Source organism: Oncorhynchus clarkii, chromosome 5 (assembly GCF_045791955.1).
Source record: "Oncorhynchus clarkii lewisi isolate Uvic-CL-2024 chromosome 5, UVic_Ocla_1.0, whole genome shotgun sequence".
Taxonomy (NCBI): Eukaryota; Metazoa; Chordata; class Actinopteri; order Salmoniformes; family Salmonidae; genus Oncorhynchus; species Oncorhynchus clarkii.
In genome coordinates, this window is record NC_092151.1 from 59,001,629 (window position 1) to 59,018,146 (window position 16,518).

General features: G+C 43.6%; 1 protein-coding gene across 2 annotated transcripts; it reads left to right on the top strand.

Annotated features, from left to right (window-relative positions):
* The first annotated feature begins 4,273 nt into the window (after positions 1-4,273).
* Positions 4,274-16,020, top strand: LOC139410122 (megakaryocyte-associated tyrosine kinase). 2 transcript variants are annotated; one of them, XM_071155568.1, is made up of 13 exons: positions 4,274-4,393; positions 6,235-6,292; positions 6,519-6,629; positions 6,834-6,949; positions 7,172-7,391; positions 10,955-11,048; positions 11,247-11,312; positions 11,436-11,535; positions 11,713-11,797; positions 12,003-12,076; positions 12,291-12,486; positions 12,722-12,808; positions 14,410-16,020. In XM_071155568.1, the coding sequence occupies exons 2-13, from the start codon at positions 6,284-6,286 to the stop codon at positions 14,581-14,583; spliced, it is 1,332 nt and encodes a 443-aa protein (XP_071011669.1). In that variant the 5' UTR covers positions 4,274-4,393; positions 6,235-6,283; the 3' UTR covers positions 14,584-16,020. The 2 variants fall into 2 exon arrangements, with proteins under 2 accessions (XP_071011669.1, XP_071011668.1); XM_071155567.1 differs by lacking the exon at positions 4,274-4,393 and adding an exon at positions 5,711-5,800.
* The last annotated feature ends 498 nt before the right edge of the window (positions 16,021-16,518 follow it).

Consider the following 16,518-nt stretch of genomic DNA (forward strand, 5'->3'; position numbering starts at 1 on the left):
AAATCTCATAGTTAAAATTCCTCAAACATACAAGTATTATACACCATTTTAAAGAAACTTCTTGTTAATCCAACCACAGTGTCTGATTTCAGAAAGGCTTTACGGCGAAAGCACACCATGCGATTATGTTAGGAGAGCGCCTAGCTACAACAAACCATAGACATTTTCCAGCCAAGGAGAAGGCTCACAAGTCTGAAATAGCGATTAAATTAATCACTAACCTTTGATCTTCATCTGGTGGCACTCCCAGGACTCCATGTTACACAAATGTTTGTTTTGTTCAATAAAGTCCCTCTATGTCCAAAAACCTCAGTTTAAATTGGCGCGTTATGTTCAGTAATGCATTGTCTCAAATAACATCCAGTGAAATTGCAGAGAGCCAAATCAAATTACAGAAATACTCAAACATTGATGAAAGCTACAAGTGTTACACACAGGTTTAAAGAAACTTCTTGTTAATCCAGCCGCTGTGTCAGATTTCAAAAAAGGCTTTACGGCAAAAACAAACCACACTATTATCTGAGGATAACACCCCATCAAACAAACACAGACAATCATATTTCATCCCTCCAGGCGAGATACAAAACTCAGAAATAACGATGTAATTCATGCCTTACCTTTGAAGATCTTTTGTTGGCACTCCAATATGTCCCATAAACATCACAAATGGTCGTTTTGTTCGATTAATTCCGTCGTTCTATCTCAAATGTCCATTTATTTGGCGCGTTTGATCCAGAAAAACACTGGTTCCAACTCGCGCAACATGACTACAAAATATCTAATAAGTTACCTGTAATCTTTGTCCAAACATTTCAAACAACTTTCCTAATAGAACTTTAGGTATATTTTTACCAAAATCGATACAATTTAAGACGGGATAAACTGCTGTCCAATAGCGGATAAAAACAAAGTGGAGCGAGTTCAGGTCACGTGCCCCAACCACAACAGTACACTTCACTCGACCCTCGTTCTGAACAGCCCTACTTCATTTCTCAAAGGAAAAACATCAACCAATTTCTAAAGACTGACATCCAGTAGAAGCGATAGGAACTGCAAGCAAGTGCTTTAGAAATTTAGATCCCCATAGAAAACCCATTGAAAAGAGAGTGACCTAAAAAAAAAAAAAATCCTGGTTGGTTTGTCCTCGGGGTTTTGCCTGTCAAATAAGTTCTGTTATACACACAGACATCATTCAAACAGTTTTAGAAACTTCAGAGTGTTGTCCAAATCTAATAATATGCATATCCTAGCTTCTGGGCCTGAGTAGCAGGCAGTTTACTTTGGGCACGCTTTTCATCCGGACGTGAAAATCCCGCCCCCTAGCCTAGAGAGGTTATTGTACAACACACAACCTCGTTGTTTTAATGTGAATAACTCACGTCGTTGCGTTTGGTCAAATTCAAGCATAATCCTTTATTCAGGTATAACATGTTACAACATCCTAATCAGACACTCATAATGCATCTGTTTATATATCCTAGATAGGTGCGCCATCTCTGGGTTGGCATTATAACCATTATCTTAACTCAAAATTAAAAGAAAGATGTTAACTCGAACACTTCATACCAATTTAATACAGTGAAAATACCTATTTACATTAAACACGTAATTTTTTTAAAGATTTAAAAATAAAAAATCGTTGTCCACAGTGCCCATACCGCAGGGGCAGTCTTACATTAGCCCTTGTCCTAGTGCGGCGCACTGGTAGCATATTGGGCACCTCTGGGATCCTTAGGTTCTCTCCCACAGCCTCCTGAAATTGTGTAGGCACGGTCGGCAGAGATAACTGCCCTGGTGGGGTCTTCCCCATCTCCTCATTATGTGTCCTGCCCACACCATCCAGAGGATCTTCCCATTTGTCCCTCCTGTGTCCTATGCTCTCCTGAACTGGGCGTATGTCCTCCTAAGTGGCATCCCTGGCGTGAGGTGACAGGAGCACTCTGACAGTTTTGCCTTGTTTTATTATATTTGCCTTGTTTTGACTTCTCCTGACGTGCACTTTGTGTGCCTGAACATCCCTAATGACCTTTGGTGCGAGGAGCTTGGGAGTTGTTGGCAACAGAGAGTGGGTGTTGTACAGGACTGCTGCCGAAGCCCTCTGTGGGAGTATTTCTCCACGCCTGCATTGCCTTTGTCTGCTATTTTCACTGCTGACTCTGACCTACCATTACTCTGACTGTGGTATGTATGGTGAAGAGGTCACGTGATGGAATTCCCCAGGCTTTTGCAAACAAAGCAAAGTCTTGACTCGTGAACTGGGACACATTATCTGTAACTACACCACTGTCAGGTATGCCATACCTGCTAAACTGGTGCTTACAACAGTCGATGATGCAACTGACTGTTGTGACAAATCACTTTCTCCACCTCCCAAAAATCTGAATAGTAGTTCACTATAAATCAGAAAAGGAACGTTCTTTACTGTGAACAGATCCATTCCCACTTTAGACCAAGGATGTGTTGGTTGTCATGTGGCTGCAGTGTTTCCTTTTTCTGCTTAGGTAGATTAGCATTACATATGCTGCACACAGCCACAAGATGTTTCATTTCTTGGGTCATGTTGGTCCAGAATACGGAGTCTCTGGCTTTCCCGAGACTGGCTTTGACCCCTGAGTGCCCTGAATGAATACGAGAGAGAGTCATTGGGCGTAGAGTTTCTGGCACTACCACCCTGTCGCTTTTGTAGACAACCTCTTCCTGCATTGTGAGTTCATCTCTGTATGTCCAGTAGTCCCTCACCAGGATGGGCGTACTCTTTCTTGTCTCCGGCCAGCCTCTTAGGATAAAAGACTGAAGCATTTGAGAAGTCTTGTCCTCTGCTGAATGAGCTTTGCTAGCATCCCGTGTCTTCCTTTCTTGTATACTACCTGTGGTTGATAACGCTGAAGCTTTAGCGTCATCCTTTTGAAGTCGCTTCGACCCAGACAGAAGAGGTTTTTTGAAGATAACCTCAAGCAGCTTGTGATCAGTGTGCACCGTGATGAAGTTCCTACCATGAAGGTATTGATCAAAACGGTCACAGGCGACCATGGCTAGGCACTCCTTTTTAAGTTGGCCATATCCTTGCTCCATGGGTGTCAATGCCCTTGAAGCAAATGCAATGGGCTGCCCCTTCTGCAAGAGCACTGCCCCTAGGCCTTTACCACTTGCATCACATTGTAGGGTCACTTCAGAGAGGTCAAAGTACCTCAGTATTGGTTCGTTGCTTACCAACTTCTTGATTTGCTTCAATGCATCATGTTGGTCACCCGACGCAATGGCTCGCATACGTCAGACGAGGTAGGAATTTGGCTAAGTAATTTACAAAACCAAGCAGTCGCTGCGCTGCTTTTGCACCTGTAGGTGGCGGCATTTGCTTTACTGCCTCCACCTTCTTGGGGTCTGGCTTCAGGTCTTCAGCTGTCAAAAGATGTATGTAATACTGGTGAGCGAGCTTAACTTTGTCTTTATTCAGCTTTAGATTCATCTCCCTTGCTCTTTGCAAGAGCTGAGTCAGGTTGTGGTCATGGTCCTGCACTGCTTCTTCCATTGTAGCACCACAGCCGTGATGTCATCAGCTATGATGCTTATTCCTGACAGTCCCTGAAGTGCTTCATGTTGCCTTCGCTGGTTTCATTCCAAATGGTAACTTTGTCCACCGGTATCTACCATTGGGGTCCAAAATGTGGTGGGTTAACTACTCTTCATCCCAAACATATCTGCTAGTAACCATTTTTTGCATCCATAACTGAAAAGATTTTCACTTTTGCCAGGCTTGGCAGTATCTCTTCAATGGTAGGCATTTGGTAATGTGTCCTACATAAGGCTTTGTTCAGTGAACTTGGATCAAGGCAGATTCTTATTTTGCCAGGCTTTTCCACCACAACCATGTTGCTTATCCACTTAGTAGGTTTGGTGACCTTCGTAATGACACCCTGTTCCTCGATTGACTCAACAGCCTTTAGTATATTTTCCTTCCGTGGAATGGGGATTCAGAGGGGAAGCTGTTGAACTTATCTAACAGACTCATCCACCACCAGGCGAAGCCCTTCAAAAACGTCCTCAAACTGTTTCAATATTGCTTCTGAGGTGTTCGAGTCTGGCGGGACCTTTTGTTTTTAGTGTTGACATGATGAATGGCATGCTGGTGGTTGTAGCAACTTAAGTTTTTCACATATTTCTGCTGAAAGGAGAGGCTTTTGCAAGGTTTTTCACCACTTGGAACTTGAGTACATGTTTCCCCATCCTGATTGGCTTGTAGTTCACTCCCCTACTGCCTTCGCCTTGCTTGGTTGTGGCTTTGTATCTCCATCCTGCATTACTTGCATAAAGTCTCTGTCGCTGAGTATATTGACAGTTGAGCCACTGTCTAGCTGGCATTTGATCATAATCACAGTTATTACATATCAATGGGGTAAGCTTTAAAGTTTGTAAACCATTTATCTTTGCCACTTTGAACAGAATTAACATCTCATGTATAGAATGTCTGCTTCTTCAGCATCATTTTGATCACTGCATGTATCCTGTTCTAGCAGATTGACAGGCTTACTTTGTCTGCACACTTTTGCAAATAACCCCATATGGTGGGCATTTGGCTCTTGCGTGTGTTGATCCACAGTACCTGCACACTTCTTTAGTATTTTTCTCCTTAGACCACTGTCCGATGAATCATGTTTCCATTTTCTGTCGACATGGTCTCTGTATTTGTTCTGAGTGGCATAAGTGACTGATTCTGCCTGTTCAGGGACAGTGTTCATATTTTTAAATTGGATCTGCGTCTGTTCGTTTGCTCTGCATATATCCATGCCTTTTTATTCAGCGTTGTGGTTCGCGCAGCATACTTTTTACTTACAGCATACAGCTTACTTATCTTTACAGCCAATCACAAGTCTGTCTGCTCGTTTCGTCTCTCATTGACCCGAAATCACAAGAATCCGAAAATTGACGCAACCTCACAATATATTGACCAGACGTCTCTTCTTGAGTTTGTTCACGTGTTAAAAATGAATCTTTCATTAATCACATTACGAGTGGGTTAAAAATGTATTTGTAAAACGTCAAGGATTTTCTTATAATTGTTTATATCCTCTTCCCCCAGATCTAGGTGACGCTGAAGCATATGGCACTCTCTTCCAATAACACTGAGCAGTGTTGCCACTCTCACATGCGGGTCTTTAAAAAAAATCTAAACCTGTAGCGTTTTAATAATTCTCCCACTGATCACGGAAAAACAACCAGTTTTGGTACAAATCACCGTTCATGTCCATGGCGCTAGCCACCGGAATTTTTACTGAGACACATTGCAGGCTCTTCGTACTCGCTCATTTGTTCCACTTATTTGTGTTTATCCGACAGCGATTACATTGTCCACATACTTTATCCTATTTTCCGTGGCGCTTGACTTTGGGTTATTTTCGCTGACACCCTGTTTTAATGTGAATAACTCACGTCGGAGAGTTTGGTAAAGTTCAAGCATAATCCTTTACTCAGGTGTTACAGGTCACAACATCCCAATCAGACACTCGTAATATACCTGTTTATATATCATAGCCCCACTGGCGACATCCCTGGGTTGGCGTTATAGCCATTATCTTAACATTATGTGCTTGTCGTTGGAACTTTTAACCACATGAAGGAAGATTTACGCATCCACTTCTACCTCGATTCTCTTTGTTACTAAATAGCCTGTAATGCGACACGCCGGTGCAATTGGTCACTGGCTTCCGCACTCATTCCACAAATCGAAACTGCAATGAGAAATATGACAGATCGAATCCTAATGCTGATCTACATTGTGAACACATTTAGCGTGTTCCCATAGGTAAGTAACGGTTTCAGGTCAATGTTATAGCTTCACTTGAGTTCTCATTATCAGGAAATAAATAGTCTTAGTTCACACGTCCACTGCGACAGCTCACTAAATGCCTGCATCTTATGACCACTCATCACGTCTGTCTTTGGACCATATTACAGTTTGCTTCATTGCTGAGCCACAGGTATCTGACTGCCATATGATGTCCCACCTTGAGTGGTCTGTTTTAATGCTGTTGCCTATTTCTTTTTCTTATATTGAACTGCTCCTACAGATAGGGTTTATTTTTTTAGGAATGTATATATTTTAATGACTAGGAAGGGAGCAGTGGTAGGCTACTGTTACTCTAACATATTGTTTATTTAGCCTACTATTATTGCTAGAATTGTGTTACAAGTTTTCCAGATGGTGTTTCTCATAAGAAATTTGCTCTCCTTGAACAGGTGTTCTCATTACTGATGAATTTACATCTACCCAAACTTATTCTTGAGGATGGCAACGGTATGTATCAATTGTATGTCCCGGGTCAGTTACTGGGAGATAAAATCATTAGTTCTGTCATGACACTGAATGGCTTGTTTATCAGTTTGTAGGTAATAGTGACTCATTCCCTCCTGAGAAATAACTGGTTAATGTACCACCATGCCTGAACTTGAATTTTATTTTGAGTTTCTGAGCAACTGATGCTGTAAATGTCAAAGTCGCCTTCTCTATCTCTCCCTTATAGAAGAGTTGGGCGTCCGGCACACGTGTTGCCAAGAGTGACCACAGCAAACCTAAAGCTGGTGAACTGGCCTACCGCAAAGGAGACATCCTCACTATTGTGGAAACGGGGACGGTACATAACAATTTGTTGTTATTCTGGGGTCAGAAAAGGGGCTCAGAGGCCCTCGTTGCACACAATGTACTTTTCAAATGTAATAATCCAAACTTTCCCCTGCTCTTTGTGCACTCCGTCTACTCTGGTGGGGGCTCTATAAATACAGTTGAGATTAAATGAAGCTATGATTCTACTGAATGCTATTCTGATGCTGTTTTCTAGGGGAAACGACATTTCAAGGCCAGACACAACACCACAGGAGAGGAAGGACTCGTCTCTGCCACCAACGTGCGAGAACGAGAGGCCATTTGCGTTGACCCTAGTCTCAGTCTCATGCCGTAGGTCAATTTAAGGCTATGCGTCTGGCCTTCTATATATAGACCTATACTACAATACACCTACTTTATAGCATACAACTATAGTACTATTGAGATGGAAGATTTGGTCCAGTTTGGTTAGCTGTGAGCTAGGGCCAAGTGGTTTTCCTGACCATGCGACAATTCCTGGCCCTTTATAGAACATATCTAATCCTGACCAATAACTTTGTTGGTCCATGCCAGCTGGTTCCATGGGAAGATCTCAGGTCCTGAGGCGGTGTCCAAGCTGCTGCCTGTGGAAGATGGCCTGTTCCTGGTGCGGGAGTCCATCCGCCACCATGGTGATTACGTGCTCTGTGTCAGCTACTCCAGCCAGGTCATCCACTACCGAGTCATCTACCAGGACAGCAAACTGACCATCGACAACACCCAGTACTTCTACAACCTCTTAGACATGATCGAGGTGAGGAGGAGATATATCTGTTTCATTTATTTAAACTTTTATTTATCAAGTTTAGTCTCATTGAGATAAAAAAATATAAATTTTGTAAGACAGACCTTATTGGTAGGGTCAGGAGTTTTTATATAGAAAATTAGCTGAACATGTTGGGATATGTGTACACAGTGCAGAACTTTTAATAAACAGCTTAACATTCATAGACGGAATTCCTGGATCGTACTCGGCGCATGCGCTGACAGATGGCAAGTGTCTTCACTGACATTTTCAACCTCTCCCTGATCCACTCTGTAATGCCTATATGTTTCAAGCAGACCACCATAGTCCCGTGCTCAGGAACGCCAAGTTAACCTGCCTAAATTACCATCGCCTCGTAGCACTCACATCTATAGCTATGAAATGCTTTGAAATTCTTGTCATGGCTCACATGAACACCGTCATCCCAGACACCCTGGACCCACTCCAAATTTCATACCACCCCAAAAGATCCACAGATGACGCACACTGACACTGCGCTTGGACAAAAGGAATGCCTATGTAAGAATGTTGTTAATTGGCGACAGCTCAGCATTCAACACCATACCTCCCTCCAAGCTCATCACCAAGCTCAGGACCCTGGGACTCCCTTTGCAACTGGATCCTTGACTTCTTGACGGGCCGTCCCCAGGCGGTGAGGGTAGGCAACAACATTTGCCGCGCTAACCGTCAACACTGGGGCCCCTCAGGGGTATTTGCTTAGTCCCCTCCTGTACTCTCTGTTCATCCACGGCTGTGGATGAACGGCGCACGACTCCAACACCATCATAAAGTTTGCTGACGACACGACATTGGTAGTACTGATCACAGGCAAAGATGAGGCAGCCTATAGGGAGGAGGTCAGAGACCTGGCAGTCTGGTGCCAGGTCAACAACCTCTCCCTCAATGTCAGCAAGACAAAGGAGCCTATCGTGGACTACTACAGGAAACGGAGGGGTGAGCACACCCTTATCCACATCAAAGGGGCTGTAGGGGAGTGGGTCGAGAGCGTCAAGTTCTTTGGTGACCAGCCTTTCAAAGCACATCATAGCTTCAGACGCTAAGCACTACGGGTCAGCACTACGGCTGAGCACTACGGGTCAGTAGTGATTTTGGCAGGTTACCTTAGTGTTCTTGGGCGCAGGGGCTATGATGGTCTGCTTAAAACATGTTGTTATTACAGACTCAGACAGGGAGAGATGAAAATGTCAGTGAAGACATTTGCCAGTTGGTCAGCTCATGCTCGCAGTACACAGCCGAGAGCGTGATCACACAGTCTTTCGGAACAGCTGGTGCACTCATGCATGTTTCAGTGTTATTTACCTTGAAGCGAGCATAGAAGTGGTTTAGCTTGTCTGGTAGGCTCGTGTCACTGGGCAGCTCTCGGCTGTGCTTCCATTTGCAATCTTTAATGCTTTGCAAGCCCTGCCACATCCGGCGAGTGTCAGAGCCGGTGTAGTACGATTCGATCTCTAAGCCATACAAAAGACAAGACTGCTAAATAGCTAATCAAATGGCTACCAGGACTACCTGCATATGCACACACACTGGACTCAACCCACACACTCACACATATTACACTTACACCACATCGCATACACACACACACACACACTACATACGCCCACACCTGCATGCTGGTGGTATTTGCTACGACCTGCATGCTGACGCCATGCACACATTTTCATACCACATACTCTGCTGCTACAGCTCATTCTATTATATCCTGTTGTCTACTCACTTTACCCCTATAGCTACCTCAATTACCTCGTACCCCTGCACATCGACTCGGCACATGACAAATAAAATGTGATTTGATCTGGTACTGGTACTCGCTGTTTATAGCTATGTTATTTTGAATCGTTTTAGTTTTTCATTGTGTATTTATTCCTTGTGGCACTTTATCTTTAACTCTGAATTGTTGGAAAATACCACTAAGTAAGCATTTCACTGTTAGTCTACACCTGTGGTTTACGACACGTGGCAAATAACATTTGATTTGAGGGTTTCCTAACAAATATCTTGCCTAGGGTTTTATACTGATGAGCTAATGTTCATTGTCACAACAGGGAGCCTCTCTATGGAAAAATGATCACACTGAATTTGACTTGAACCACACCAAGGCTAACTGTGACCCATTTGAAAGGAAGTATCGTTTACGGTTTACAAGAAAGACTTAAGTCTCAGCAGACCTTTTTAATGTTTATATTGAGCCTATGAGTTTCCGAGCTATTGGAAAGCACAGCCACAATGGTGTTTGGAGATGTGAGTGACTGTAAAGACTAAATATGCCTCACCACTCCCTTATCTGTGGAGCACAGATGTCTTTAGTCCAGACTCATATCGCTGACTAACTCTTGTGAGGAAATAAAGGGAGAATCCAGCTGCTCCCTGACACACACACAGCTGTGGGCAGGACTATTGGATTTAAAAATAAAATATGTTTGTGTACAGTTCACCATACCATCATTCTGTTTTCGTTTCGATAGTACTAAATTGGTTTAGTTTTAGAATGGAAAAACTAACATTAAGTACTGTACATACATTCAGTATACTGTAGGTGGCCCATACACACACTTGTGTTATGAGTTTTGGCAACAAACTTAGTAAAAAAAATGAACAACCCTCATAAGTTTGCGACAGATATATTTTGTGAATCTAGCTCAAACGGCACGTCATAACAGTCGTCAGGACACAAGTCTTCTTTAGTTTCACTGCAAAGCCAGAGCGCACTAGCCACAGAGTGCACTAGCCACAGAGTGCACTAGCCACAGAGTGCACTAGCCACAGAGTGCACTAGCCACACTAGCCACAGAGTGCACTAGCCACAGAGTGCACTAGCCACAGAGTGCACTAGCCACAGAGTGCACTAGCCACAGAGTGCACTAGCCACAGAGTGCACTAGCCACAGAGTGCACTAGCCACACTAGCCACAGAGTGCACTAGCCACAGAGTGCACTAGCCACAGAGTGCACTAGCCACAAAGTGCACTAGCCACAGAGTGCACTAGCCACAGAATGCACTAGCCACAGAGTGCACTAGCCATAGAGTGCACTAGCCACAAAGTGCACTAGCCACAAAGTGCACTAGCCACAGAGTGCACTAGCCACAGAGTGCACTAGCCATAGAGTGCACTAGCTACAGAGTGCACTAGCCACAGAGTGCACTAGCCACAAAGTGCACTAGCCACAGAGTGCACTAGCCACAGAGTGCACTAGCCATAGAGTGCACTAGCCACAAAGTGCACTAGCTACAGAGTGCACTAGCCACAGAGTGCACTAGCCACAAAGTGCACTAGCCACAGAGTGCACTAGCCATAGAGTGCACTAGCCACAAAGTGCACTAGCCACAGAGTGCACTAGCCACAGCTGATATGGAGCAGGTGTTGGTAACTACCTGGTTAAATAAAGGTGAAATAAAAAAATAAAAATAAAATGGAGCAGGTGTTGAAGCTTAGCTCTATAACACAGCATTATTCTCTCCAAAAGTGTCAATGACAGTATAGTTCAGCCTCTGTTTTTAATATAAGCTGTCACTAATGGCTATCTTTGCAGTTCTACTCCAAGCACAAGGGAGCTATTGTTACCAAACTTCTAAAGCCCAAAGAGAAGGAGGGCACAAAGTCAGCTGAGTTGGAGCTGTCTAAAAGTAAGTGCTTGGGCTTTACAGTCTCATGATGTGTCAGAGTTGGCCTCCTCAAGGCTCAGAGATCTATGCCTTTCTGTGTGGGGGCCACAGGGTATTTTGTGGGTGGGAGGGTGTGTCTCACGTCTTTTCTTTTGAAGTGAGAGCTATAAAGAATGAAAAGCTACTTGTTTTAGACTGGTGTCTCTGTCTGTGTCACAGCGGGATGGCTGCTGGATATCAGGGAGCTGACCTTGGGAGGGAGTATCGGGGAGGGGGAGTTTGGAGGTGAGATTGCAATGTCTTATTGTGAATTTTTTTAATGAGCCGGTAAACCATTCTAACGTTGAATTGAACCCTGATTCTAGATGTTACAGGTTGAATTGACAGTCTCATCCTTTTGTCCCCTAGCGGTGTATGAAGGAGACTACATGGGCCAGAAGGTGGCAGTAAAGAACATTAAATGTGATGTAACAGCACAGGCATTCTTAGAAGAGACCACTGTTATGACGTGAGTCGAGAGTAACGAGACATGTTTTCTTGATTAACTTAATTAATTAAATTTAGGAATTTCTATCTGTCTTTTTTTCCTTCGTCCCCTTTTTCCTTCCTTTTCTTGCTTACTTCCTTGCTTCCTCACCCTTCATTCCTTCCTTAATTTATTGTTTTTGGTCTGACTCGCCACTAGGAAACTGCAGCATAAGAATCTGGTGCGGTTGTTGGGGGTGATCCTACACAATGGACTGCACATCGTCACAGAGCTCATGGCCAAGGTACTGCTGCCGTGACTTCAGTACAGTCAATCTGTCATCACCGTCAATCAAGACTAACAAATATACTAGGAGTAGACTTAATCTCAGTCCAGGAGACTGGCCTTAAAAGCTTGTTGATGCAAAACAATTGTAGCAAGCACACACTTAGGGACTAATTTAGATTACACAACTCTTTTCCAACCGTCTCTTTAATTGTGCGTTGCAGGGTAATCTGGTGAACTTCCTCCGGACAAGGGGCCGTTATGTCATCAACACTGACCAGCTACTGCGCTTTGCACTGTGAGGCCTTATCATAGAGTTAAATAGAACTCTATACACTGTACATTACTACAGTCACACTGCCCTTTAACAGTCATTCATAGCAGTCATTCATAGCTGATCCCATCCCATATACAGTTGAATGGCTCTTCTTGGTACTCTCCCTGCCGCATTACCAACTTTACATTTGTGTCTATTTCAGTATATAAGACTGTGTGTGTTGTTGTGTGTTCAGAGATGTATGTGAGGGTATGGAGTACCTGGAGTCTAAGAGGTTGGTCCACAGAGACCTAGCGGCCCGTAACATCCTGGTCTCCAACGAGGGCGTGGCCAAGGTCAGTGACTTTGGATTGACCAAGTTGGACTGCAAGGCCTCAGACAATGCTAAACTACCAGTCAAATGGACAGCCCCTGAAGCCCTGAAGAAAGAGGTATGATGGTGTTTACCTCTCAAACGTTTATCATGCTTGCAGTAGAGACGTATGTGTATTCACAGACTTAAAGAATGTATAATTCATGTGAATCGTGTACGATTGTTGGCTGGTGTCAGGGCTTTAGCCTATGTCGTTATTAGACAATACTTCTCATGTCAGTCAGCCATCGGTGTTGTGATTTTTGCTACCTATCATTGATTTGCCTTTGTGGTTATGTGTGGTTGTCTTACAGAAATTCTCCACGCGGTCAGACGTATGGAGCTACGGAGTTCTCCTCTGGGAGACGTTCTCTTATGGTCGACAACCCTACCCCAAGATGGTGAGTCCTGACTTTACATCACCGTTCATAATGATCAGTGGAGTTATGAGTCACTGTGGAAGCACAATGCCACAAAAATTTGAATGAGACAAATGTGAACTGTTTTTTTTTTTCCTTCGAAAAATCAATCAAGGCAGTCCACCCCAGTTGCTCACTTTCTTAAGGTGGTGTAATGCGCGAAACGATGGCATGCCATAGCTCTCTGTCATTCATGGAAGCTGCAAGGTCCTCTGTTCTGACACCAGTGTTGCAGCAGGTGTCCCAGAGGTCTTAGCCTGTGGGAGGAGAGCCACGGTGTCCTCTGGATACCTGCGACAGTGTCCAGTGTCCTTATCTTACCGCTGATCAGTGACAAAGTGCCAACCCAGTAGTTTTTACTACCTGGTGCACCATAGACATCCTGACACCAGCGCGTTTCACCTATTATGGTTGGTCCTAATGGGGAAACGTTTATTTTTTAATACATATATATTTTTGACATGTATGCCTTTATGACCCATTATCCACGTACGTCAGCAGTGCTTTATCCACTGATAGACTTACGGTATTGAAACGAAGGAAACTCCGCCGGAGGTTAAAGGCCATGTAAGTGCGTCACAGGACAAGGATTTGCACCGGACTCATTTTATCTCTCCTGAATGGGTGTCGGGGGAAATGAGGGGATTCATAAGCTTGGCTCTGGTCCTACTGTGTGTAGTTATGATGTTTTACCAGTAGGGGACCCCTGTGAATAGGTTTAAACCATATTTCTGTCCCATGGTTTCTGATGCCGTCATATACTGTAGTCTGTCCCAGACCTCTGTTTCTTTAGCACTACATTTTCGTTGACACCAAATGTGTTCATTTGAAGAAAAACACCCTAGTCTTGGTGAAGCAGCACCGATAACTGCCCTGTCATCACGGCGGAGTTTGTTAACTCTAGAGAAATGGAAGGGTACATTATTTATTTACGTCATACTTAAAATCCTCTTTATTCATACCTTATCTGTTTGTAGGGAGTCTCAGTTACTCCCCACACAGGTATGTAAAGCAGAGAATCAAAGCAATGGCACTAAGCAGGTAATCATGGCAGGGATAAACCAGGATTAGTGCTTGTAGGCCGCGTTTCTACGGCAACAGCTCCTGTTGGCAGCCAGCCAAAAAGAAGAACGAAGGGGTGGGGTGAGGAGGGTGAGAGAGCTTGTGTGTTCATGAGTGCGTATGTGTGTTTGTACATGCAGGGGGGGAAGAGATTATGGAACTTGCACTCTCCTGTGACACACAGTCTCACTGTCAATCCGTTGTTCCTGTGCAGCCCTATCCCTGTTTACCTGGCAGGTCAGGGGGAATATGAGGACATGGCATGGGCAGCCAGCGGGGGATCAACTAGACTGACTTAAAGCATGCTTAGTGGTGGTTTAACCATATAATTAGAATGAGTGGCTCATACTGTACTTGTTTAATGCAGGCGATGTAGCATACAGATACAGTATGTAGACAAAATGTTGTGTGTTTGATATTCATTTTGTGTCCACTAAAAAGTTAACAGGCCCTTTAAGAGGGGATGACATTATCACGTGTCCCATCTTTTTCTATCTTTCTCCTTATGTCTCCCTCCTCAGTCTCTGAAGGAGGTGAAGGAGCTTGTGGAGCAGGGTTACCGTATGGAGGCTCCAGAGGAGTGTCCCCCCAGTGTCTACGCCCTGATGAGGTGCTGCTGGGAGGCTGAGCCCAGGAAGAGGCCCTCCTTCCAGAAACTACAGGAGAAGCTGGAGAGAGAGCTGACTAAACAATAGCCCTGGCCCTGGCTGCTGAAGTCAATTTAATAATCCTATTCAAATAACTACTGGGCTCTTTTTTTGAGCTGCCTGGAGCAGGGACAGTAACCCGGGACAGGTGGACCCAAGTGGTTACCGCTCGCTTCACAGCTTTCCCGGGAAACTCTCTGTATTCTAGCATCACACGGACAAAAGTGTAGCGGATGAAGGAGTTTGCTTCTGCTGCTGCTGCGTTCGCGGTAGAACACACCGCGTGGCGGTGGTGCTTTGTGCGTGCACACATACTACATGCTACAGTCTAAAATCATGCATCTTGATTTGCTTAAAGAAAAAGCATATCGTTTTTATGGCAAAATCGTTTAAACGTATGTTGAGTTTGTGCGATGAAGGATGCAGGATATTATACTAAGACATAACCTGTAACAACATGTTATCGATTTTTATTGTATTTTTATGGAATGATCTACTGTAATGAGGAGTCCTTACACTTATTTCTGTCTGCGTTATTAGAGGGAGCAATTCAACTCGTCATGTCTCCACACCCCAATTCTCTTTCCTGAGTAACACATTATTTGTGTTACCAATATGGGGCCATTATTTTTCTTTCATAAGAGACAGAGAGCGAAAAGGATAGAGGGAGAGCGAGATGGAAAGAGGGAAAATGCTGATCCGGGATTAAATCCCAGATCATCCGTATCTGCTTGTTTCAGACTGTAATTGTCCAGCAATATGCCCTGCGACTCGGGGGCTTAATATGTGAAATCTTGAATGTTATTGCTGATATTAGTAAGGAATTACAAAGCCGACAGCAGTTTGTCTGTGTACAAGCTCTGAGGAGCTACAGGGGATTGGGACGGAATATCCTATTTTATTTTCAGTTCATTTGCCATAAATGTAGTAGACCTATACTCCCATAAAACCAGTGACTCAGCAGGTCTTAGTCGATCTATCTGTGTAATAGGAATTTCTTTATTAAATCCAGTTCCTAAAAGCAAAGGGGTGCTCGGTTTGAACAGAAATTGTTGGATTTTGGACAATGGACATTTGCAAAGAAGAGAAAACATGCTGCATCTGGGGTTTACAAAAAAATATATTAAAAAAATAATGTCATGTAATAATGTAGATAAGGGACTTGCCTCTAAAACAACCAAGGTTCCTCTGTCTTCAAGCAGCTATGATTTAACTCAACCCAGATTAGAGAGGGGAGAGATTTTTATTTTATTATTGTTGTCACGTTACAACCCAAATTAAAGATGTCATTAGTTTTAAGTCTTTGTAAGCCTGGTATTTGTCTTTCACCCATGGGATGGACCCCAGATTGGGTCCTGATCTGCTCCCATCACATCACCATAGTGTGTTGATTTGCTTTGTTTCCCTAAAACTTCTCATGGATGATTTGAAATGTTCCAAGAAATGCTGAAAAAATAAATAGGAATATTTTTTAACTTATTCAAAGATTTAGGTGGCATTTGACTTATTTCTGGTTCAAGACGACGGGTATTGAAGACGGAATTGTGTGAATTGAAGAAGGAATTGTCTGTGATTTAAGGAGAAGCCCTACAGTGTACTGGCCACTACCGGTACCATGCTGTAGATTTAAAATGACTGGAAACCACTTAAATTCAACTGGATCCCATTCTCATGCACTCAAGTTATTGCAAACTCACTACTGTAGAACAACATTAAGTAGGAGTTTGTTTATGATTAAAAATCCTTTGTTCTGTTAGCCATCTCATTAGAAATATTTTAGAATGTTGACGTTTAACTATGGTAGTCTTCCTATACACAGACGACACTCTGTGCGTAGGGCCCCGCGGCCATTAGGGGGCCCCCCACCAAAAACAAAGAAAACATCTAAGTCTCAATTTACTGTAGAATGGGTGCAATTTCAAAATTTGGTAGCGCATCAGCAGTTTTTCTCTTGTGTCAGTGTCAGTCACTGACAGTCACTCA